The 9,440-nt window shown below is 39.7% G+C and overlaps 1 protein-coding gene across 3 annotated transcripts; it reads right to left on the bottom strand.

Annotated features, from left to right (window-relative positions):
- Positions 1-1,778: 1,778 nt before the first annotated feature.
- Positions 1,779-7,427, bottom strand: LOC120900082 (toll-like receptor Tollo). Of its 3 annotated transcripts, none has more exons than XM_040306661.1 (3): positions 6,527-7,427; positions 5,212-6,459; positions 1,779-2,711 (listed from the first exon to the last, which is right to left on the bottom strand). In XM_040306661.1, the coding sequence occupies exons 1-3, from the start codon at positions 6,679-6,681 to the stop codon at positions 1,850-1,852; spliced, it is 2,265 nt and encodes a 754-aa protein (XP_040162595.1). In that variant the 5' UTR covers positions 6,682-7,427; the 3' UTR covers positions 1,779-1,849. The 3 variants fall into 3 exon arrangements, with proteins under 3 accessions (XP_040162595.1, XP_040162597.1, XP_040162596.1); XM_040306663.1 differs by having other exon boundaries at positions 5,212-5,426; positions 6,527-7,417; XM_040306662.1 differs by lacking the exons at positions 5,212-6,459; positions 6,527-7,427 and adding an exon at positions 4,007-4,734 and having other exon boundaries at positions 1,779-3,938.
- Positions 7,428-9,440: the final 2,013 nt, after the last annotated feature.

Genomic DNA, 9,440 nt, shown 5'->3' with positions numbered 1-9,440 from the left:
CTTTTTCTGCACCAAAGCACGCCGCTCGATTGTCAGGACAGGATGGTTCTATTTCTCCACCGGGATGGAAACTACTTGGCCTAGCCATCCTAGAAACTCAAGGCCTGGAGAGCGGTAGGGTCCGAGGGTTTTGTGGAAGCGTTCACTTCATAAATCCATTATGAACGAGCTCCAATTTCCTACGATGGTGCAACGATTTCCGATACTTCGAGCAGAAACCAACTGAAGTCAACACCGGAAAGAAGGGATTTTCGGGAAAGGGAGCTTCAGCCTTGATTTTCCTTGATACCAGAACGGGGTGGTATTTGCTTGTTGCAATGTACAGGTAAAGATCGAACCTTCATTCATTGTAGGAATTGCTTTACTCGTGGTCGTGGGATGAAATAACATGTGGTGCGGTTGTAGTTGTGTTTCACATTTCATGTAACTGATGACCTGTTTTATAATGTTTGGCTTTGCGACAGGCACTTTTAAAACTTGAACCTTGACTGTTTCATCAATCAAACGAATAAAAATCAATTAACATAGCAACTCAATTATCTTTGTATAGTTTTTTCTCCACCTTCTACCATATACCAAATTGTTGTCCACCAGCAAACCGATGCGTCACAGCTATTTTACAATTTCTTTTTCTTGTGATTGACACTTAAAACCGCAGCTTACTGCACTTTTTCTTCTTCTTTGGCACAACAACAGCTGTCGGTCAAGCCCATACGATATGATGTGAAAACAATTTCTCAACTTTTTTATCAACGCCGAGTGTATTAGTATACTAAAAATTACCTTAGTTGAAGTGACTCGAGCATATTCAGAACGTTTCGAGTGCACATTCTCCCCTTAAACTCATACAAACACTTGCAAAAAAGCGACTGAGCATTTAGGCTGGCTGTACAGTAACTTTTTGGACCCTATTTCATTGAGCATAATTTATAGCTAACTAAAAAGCACCCACAGCACAACTTCTACGTGAATGCACGCGCGTAATGTGCACTGAGTGCACCAACCAATCATACCCTGCAACCGAAACGATGATGCATGGGGTGTGCATTTTCGTACACTGGTAGAATACAATGAAATCCATCTTCGCAAGCTAGAGTTGCCAAAAGTGCCTTAAATACCTTAGTTTTGCCACAGAAGAAGAAATAATTTCTGCATTTCTGAACAATTTTTTGGTTAATGTTTACTTTATATTGCTTCTTGCTCACCTTCTCACGCGTGCATGTAAGTGTCGGTTGAGGAATTGAAAAGTCAATTATTAACATCCTTCTTGGCACCGTTCACCTTCTCTAGACGGTAACAGCAACCGACACCAAACGCATGAAATAATTTAAACTAGTAAGGAACCACCCACTATCTTCCCGGAACTCACACACACACACACGTTACCAATTTTGTAGCTCCGTCGTTGGTGAAACTTTATCACCTAATATCTTCCGATAACATTACCGCATAATTAGATTATGACGTTGTTGCTGCAACGTCGAAGTGCACCCTGCTTAAAACAGCTCAGCGGAGGTGGGCCACCAACGAGACCGCCTGCCACCAGGCATAAATTGATTAAAACCACCACCACCATTTCAAAAACGCCGCGTGCAAGCTTCAGGAAGTTGTGTTCCCTGATGCACGCGATAAGATTTACGAAACGGACACTGAAGGTGCGTAATTTGAAAGTCCTTTAATGGAAAATAAATGTCAAACCTTTAATTACCAACGCAAGGAGAAAAGCATTAAAAAGGAAAAGATTTCTTCTCAATATTTTACAAGTAAAACATACAAACTACATGAAATAAGTTTTTACTTTTAACAGTCATGATACAGCAAACTCTAAGCAACACAATGCTTTTTAGAATTAAATATCATTATTGATTATCGTTGCCATGCTGCTATCTCTGTTGGCATAGCGCCTTCGTTCAACACCGTACGATCGCCGGTGGAATTTTGCAATAATAAACATAATCATTCCCATCATGAGACACATCACAACCAACATTGCAATAATCAGCCCATAGCCATTTCCGCTGCTAACTTCAACTTGTGCTGCACTCGGATGGATTGGCAGCCTATCATGACCCAGCATACCAGCAGCACCTCCCGAGCTCACAATGTTGCTGATCCACTGCTCGACTCGTTTCGCTAGAACTACAATCTTATCGCTATTTTCCCTTGCCAACTCCAACGCCTTATCCACCTTGAACGTCTGCTCGTATATCTTAAACTCGAGTGTTTTGGCACTCAGCTCCTGCTTGTCCAGCGTCAGATTGTTTGCCGTCTCGATCATACGCCGTAGCTCGTCGTTATCCGCCCCAACGCTTCCGTTCGTACGGTTTGCCATCAATGCAAGCCGTATCTCGAATAGTGACTGTCTCAAACTGTTCACATCCTTCTGGATGTTGAACTGATTCTTCGTCAGATCGTACACAGCACCATCCAGCTTGCTGGTTTGATTCGCTACGTCCGCATGGTTCTCACTAAACCGTTTCACGTCATCCAGCACACTTTGCAGCAACGTTTGCAGGGCACTATCCTCGGTGGTGCTGTTCAGATGAGGATGCAGCGCCTGCACATGTTGCAATGTGTTGTTCCAGTTGGCCAGCGGATTCTTGTCGTCGAAACAATAGATACCCTTGACGTTGGTCTGATTCTGTACCGCTTGGGACTTGAACAGTTCGATTGAATGTTCGTTACAATAGCGCACAAGCTGGATCAGATATGTACAGTTCCAGTTGTTTTCCGACAAGCCGATTTTTACCAGCGCCGGGAACGTTTTCTTCAGATGCTCATAGTTCAGCGACTTTAGCCGATTACCGTCCAGAAAGATCTGCTGAAGCGCTGCAGATGACGTAAGAATGTCAAAGTCAAACCGATCGAGGTTGTTGTAGGATATATCCAACCATTTGAGAGATTGTTGCTGTGCAAAGGTTCCGTGCTGGAGGTTGGAAATGAACGTCCGTTCTAGTCCCAATTGCTGAAGATTGGCTAGCTTTGCAAGGCTAGTGATGTTCAATGGTCCGATGTGATTATTGGACAGATCCAGGTCGACGAGCGAATGGAATTGCTGAATTGATTCTAGAGATGTGATCGAATTATTTGCCAACCTTAACGTTTTTAGTTGCATGTTTGTCACATCACTCACTGTAACATTCGATATTATATTGTTTTCCGCGTAAACCGTTCCAATCCACGGCGATAGATTAAGAGTATCCAGCGTATTATTGGTGAGATATAAGTGAGTAACTTTTATCTTTTCCAGATTCAATTTCCTTAGCTTGTTATTGCTTAAAGAAACTATCGACTCTGTAGATATGAAGATTCCTAAAGCTCCCTCTTCTACCATACTGATGTGGTTGTTTTGCAAAAGCATATTTTCCAATTTAGAATTTTCGACAAAGAGACCTGCTTCAATGACCTGCAGCTCGTTGGAGTTGAGATAAATCGTATGTAACGATTTAAGCGGTTCAAATACTTTGTTATCTAACGATCGAAGCTTGTTTCCAGTCAACCGAAGCAATTCCAGATTTGACAATGTATTGAACGCCATTCTATCAATTGAGCTGATTTTGTTGAACGAAAGATTAAGCTCAAGAAGGGCAGTCGCTCCCGAAAAACAATTTGCATTGAGCTGTTCGATTGCATTGCTAGACAAATCCAGGTTTTGAAGATTTCTTGCCCTGTCCAGACTGTATCGATTGATGAATTTGATTCCACTGCTGGTAAAGTTTACCAACACCAAATTAGGAAATGTGTCGAATAACTGTTTGGGCACCTCTTCCAATGATGACATCTCAAACTGCACATATTGAACGTTATAATGGTAATTACATGAAAAATTAGGCACTGTTGATCCATTGAGGATTACATTGGCAAATGAGGTTTGTGAGGAGTAATCAGGATCGCAATAATACTGGTCTTCATATCCATTTGTACCAACGATGGACCATCTGTAAGTAATGTAAATATAAGAGATTGTGAGGAAACAAAACTACAGTATTCGAAACATTCTACTTACAATAGAATTAAATAAAACACCCGCTGCCCTTGCATAATGTAGCTTTAACAGAACCACACTCGTACACCGCTGAAGCAAAACTGAGTCAAATCGGTTCGAAACAGCTGCTGTAGACCGGCTCTTGAGTGTGAGATAAGGCTTGATAAAATGTTTCCGCTTTCTTTGCTTTCCGCAAGTCAGGTTAGGTCAATTACATTTGCTACACCAGTAAGCCAAGTTAGCTTGGCAAGTTCCCATCACTGCGTGACGACGAACCGCGATTAGAGAAAGACAGTAAAACGTCGCATAGTGCAAGGCAAATTTTGCATATACAACAATTCCCGTTAGCCCAAGAATTCGCGGTAATAACTTTCAGCTATTCCTGACCAAATGCAAAATTTAAGAAATAATCTTATCCTCTAACTATAAATAAAAATAAAAAAGCAAAGCAGTTGCAAAAATGAGTTTAATTATAATTATAAAAAAGCATATCGTCCCATATGCCCAAACTTTACTCTTCAAGCAAATGATTAAAATTTTACTAGAAGGACTCGCGTTTCAGATCAGATCTCAATCAGATTTAGACTCAAATAAAAATAATCATTTTCACATAGAAATAAATATTCATCCAAAACAGTATATGATGAAATGACGCAATATCATGCAAATGTCATGTTTATATTTTAGTTTACTATCGCATTTTTTAGATCAAAATAAACTATCGAAGCATAAAATACATCTGTATATTGGATCCATATCATTATTCAATGATCATTCCCACGCTGTTGTCCCTGTTGTCATAGGGATTGCTTTCAACACTACACGACCTACGATGATATTTCACAAGGAAATACACATTCACTCCCAGTATGAGACACACTATAACCAATACTGCAATAATTAGGGTGAACTGATTCCTTGTAAAGTCATGTATTATCCAATCCAGCATGCTGGTTTGGTTCCCTACGTCTGTATGATTTTCACTGAACCGTTTCGTGTCATCCATCATACTTGGCAGCAACGTTTGCAGAACACTATCCTCGGAGGTACCGTTCAGATGAGAATCAAGTGCCTGCACCTGGTGAAGTGTGTTGTTCCAGTTGGTCACCGGATTCTTGTCGTCGAAACAATAGATACCGTTGATGTTCGTCTGAATCTGTATTGCTTGAGACTTGAACAGTCTAATTGCGTGATCGTTACAATAGCTTACTAGGCGAGTCAGATATGTACAGTTCCAGTTGTTTTCCGACAAGCCGATTTTTACCAGCGCCGGGAACGTTTTCTTCAGATGCTCATAGTTCAGCGACTTTAGCCGATTGCCGTCCAGAAAGATCTGCTGAAGCGTTGCAGATGATGTAAGAATGTCAAAGTCAAACCGATCGAGGTTGTTGTAGGATATATCCAACCATTTGAGAGATTGTTGCTGTGCGAAGGTTCCGTGCTGGAGGTTGGAAATGAACGTTCGCTGTAGTCTCAATTCTTTTAGGAAGACTAGCTTTGTTAGACAAGTGATGTTCAATGGACCGATATAATTATTTGATAAATCCAGTTCGTTTAGTGAATGAAATAATTGTATCGATTCTAGAGATGTGATCGAGTTATTTGCCAACCTCAATGTTTTTAGTTGCATGTTTGTCACATCACTCACTGTAACATTCGATATTCTATTGTTTTCCGCGTAAAGTGTTTGAACCCATGGCGATAGGAGAATTGCCTCCAGCGTATTGTTTGTAAGATACAGCTGAATTATTTTAACTTTTTCCACATTCAATTTCGTTAGCTTATTATTGCTCAGAGACAGTATGAGCAGTGCTGTCGATGACTCTGTAGATTTTTCGTCTCTAAATGCTCCTTCTTCAATCACACTGATGTGATTGCTATGCAAAAGAATATTTTTCAATTTATGGTTTGCGACAAACAGACCTGCTTCAATGACCTGGAGCTCATTAGAGTTGAGATAAATTGTACGTATCGATTGGAGTGGCTCGAATACTCTACTATCCAACGATCGTAGCTTGTTTCCAGACATCCAAAGTACCAACAGCTTGGACAGTGTATTGAACGCCATTCTATCAATTGAGCTGATATTGTTGAACGAAAGATCAAGGTCAAGAAGTGCTACTGCTCCATAAAAACAATCCGCGTTCAACTCTTGCAATTCGTTGCTTTTTAAATAAAGATTTTTAAGATGTACTGCTCTGTTCAGACTGTATCGATTGATACGTTTGATTCCACTCCTGGTGAAGTTTGCCACCACTAAATTAGGAAAAGTAGCAAACAACTGTTTGGGCACCTCTTCCAATAATGACATCTTGAATATAAGATCTGCAATGTTATCGCTGTTACTACACGAGAAGCGAGGCATTGCTGATCCTTCGACGACTACATTGGAAAATGACACAACATGGGAATAGTATTCAACATTGCAATGGTATTCCTCTGCTACACATCCATTTGTACCAACGATGAACCATCTGTTTGTAAAGTAAATGTTACAGCTTGTGTGGAAGCAAACTACACCATTCAAAACATTCTACTTACAATAGTATCAAATGAATCACACATTTCCGTTGCATGATGAAGTACACGATCACAGAGCCACACTCGAATACTGTTGAAGCAAAACTGAATTTAATCGATTCGGCATAAGTAATAGACTGCTGCTCTAGACCGGATTGCAAATGAGAGATAAGCATGCATGATCAATTGTTTTCGTTTTCTTTGCTTTGCTTTCGATTCTAGAAACTGTTTGATGAGGCTACGGCAGCTATGTTTATTACCAGTAAGTCAAGTTCATGGCGATCAATCTTCAACGAAGTTTACTTCGAGGCGTTATTGAATAGCAACGTTAATCACTGAATCCGTTAGCATGAATCTTGATACCAGAAGATCAACATCTTTTAGACGAAGTTAAACATAAAAGAACGCAGTTTGATTCTTGGAAGCCTAAACTATGTAATGAGTAGCATATAATTATATCACAGTGAAAAAAATCAAATGTCTCCAAACGACTTATCTTACAACAAGTCACAATTATGGATTCAAAAACGGCCCTTTATGAACGTATAGTCTTTAAACGTATAAACGTTTCAATGTATAGTCTCCCATACGTAAGTATCCTAAAATGAAATGTGATTTTAAAAGAAATGTCATTTTGTAACGCCTGTTCCATGGTTACTGTCATTGGACTGTCATTGGAGGGTTTTTTGCTGCTCGAATTCCCCTTTAATAGGGTAAAAGGTTGCTGGATGGTAGATTTTTGAGTCTATCTATGATTGCTATCGATCGCGGCTTATCGACCGAAAGCAGTTGTAAAACAAATAAAAACAAATCAATATACAAATTAAAATATCAGAACTCATGATGAAATGACCTATAACAAATGTGTGTGTTTTTTTATTTATAAACGCGACATGCTACTCTTTGTAACGTGTTTGAAAATAGAGTTCTCATGCGTTGATATTGATTGTTTCTTCGTCATAACCGCACAGCGTTTTTCTTCTCGGTGGTGCTGTTCAGATGAGGATGCAGCGCCTGCACATGTTAATGTTGATTGGCAGCGTTCATGCAATCGGTAACAATGATACCCTTGACGTTGGTTCGATTCTGTACCGCTTGGGACGAACGGTTGAATGACTAGTTTCAATAGCGCACAAGCTGGATCAGATAACTCTTCAGTTCGTTGTTTTCCGACGACGTTTTATCCAACGCCGGGCATTTTCTTCAGATGCTCACTTGGTTCAGCGACTTTGGCGATTACCGTCGAAGATCTGCTGAAGCGCTGCAGATGACGTAAGAATGTCAAAGTCAAACCGATCGAGGTTGTTGGCAAGTATATCCAACCATTTGAGAGATTGTTGCTGTGCGAAGGTTCCGTGCTGGGTTGACCAAACGTCGATTCCCATTGCTGAAGTTGGCTAGCTGCAAACTATTCAATGGGTAGATCCAGGATCGACAGATGGAATTGCTGAATTGATTCTAAGTGTGATCAATTATTTGCCAACCTTAACGTTTTTAGTTGCATGTTTGTCACATCACTCACTGTAACATTCGATATTATATTGTTTTCCGCGTAAACCGTTCCAATCCACGGCGATAGATGAAGCGCCTCTAGCGTATTGTTCGTAAGATACAACTGATTGACTTTTATCGTTCCCAAATTCAATTTCGTTAGCTTGTTATTGCTTAAAGAGACAATGGTCAAATTTGACGAAGATGCTTCCAAATTTTCAACTAAAAATGCTCCTTCTTCGACCATATTGATGTGGTTGTTTTGCAGAAGAAGAAATTGCAGTTTAGTATTTTTAGCAATTATGCCCGACTCAATGACCTGCAGCTCGTTGGAGTTGAGATAAATCGTACGCAATGATTTAAGTGGTTCAAATACTTTGTTATCCAACGATCGAAGCTTGTTTCCAGTCAATCGAAGCAATATCAGATTTAATAGTGTGTTGAATGCCAATTTATCGATTGAGCTGATATTGTTGAACGAAAGATTCAGCTCAAGAAGGGCAGTCGCTCCCGAAAAACAATTTGCATTGAGCTGTTCGATTGCATTGCTAGACAAATCCAGCTTTTGAAGATTGACTGCCCTGTCCAAACTGTATCGATTGATGTATTTGATTCCACTACGGGTAAAGTTGGCCACCAATAAATTGGAAAATGTGTCGAACAACTTTTTGGGTACTTCTTGGATTGATGACATTTCGAATTTCACTGTTTGTTTCTGTGATGTAGAATCACATGTGAATAGTGGTATTGTTGATTCGTCGATGATTACATTGGAAAATTTTGCTTCAGAATAATAATAGCCTTGTGTTGTACAACGATAGTGTATTTTATTGGCACTCGATGAGGGTGTTGTCGTTTCAGCTGTTGTGCAATACACACAGTACCTGTTTGTAATGGAAATTAAAGAGCTTGTTCATACAAAACTATAGCTTTTCGGAGCATTATACTTACAACAGAGTCAAATAAATCACACATTTCACTTTCATGTTGAAGAACTATTTTACAGGACCACACCCGAGCACTGCTGAAGCAAAACTGAGTTTAAACCATAGCTCCCTTAGACCTGCTTGTGGTTGTAAGATAAGCATGTTTGATAAATAATTTCCGCTTTCTTTCCTTTGTTTCTGTTTTTTTTTTTTGCAGAGATGCAAGTATAATGTCACTGAAACTCTCAAACGATGGCTTATGTACGACTTGGAACTAGTTTATCTAAGCTTTAATACTTGATAGCGTATGAAAACAAAGCAAATGCACCCTTGACTTCAGATTTATCTTACGATTCTTTTGTTGGCATCTATTTATGAAGATATTATAAAGAGATCACATCACTATCATTTGAAGATCAAGCAGATAGAATGATTCTTTCAGCTGCTTAGCTTAGTATGAACTTTGAGCATTAGTTATTGCCTTTTTCATACAACCCTAAATAAAGTGGGCCTGCTTG

Source organism: Anopheles arabiensis, chromosome 3, assembly GCF_016920715.1.
Source record: "Anopheles arabiensis isolate DONGOLA chromosome 3, AaraD3, whole genome shotgun sequence".
Classification (NCBI taxonomy): domain Eukaryota; kingdom Metazoa; phylum Arthropoda; class Insecta; order Diptera; family Culicidae; genus Anopheles; species Anopheles arabiensis.
Note: the sequence above shows the minus strand (reverse complement) of the source record. Positions and strands in the feature narration are given on the sequence as shown.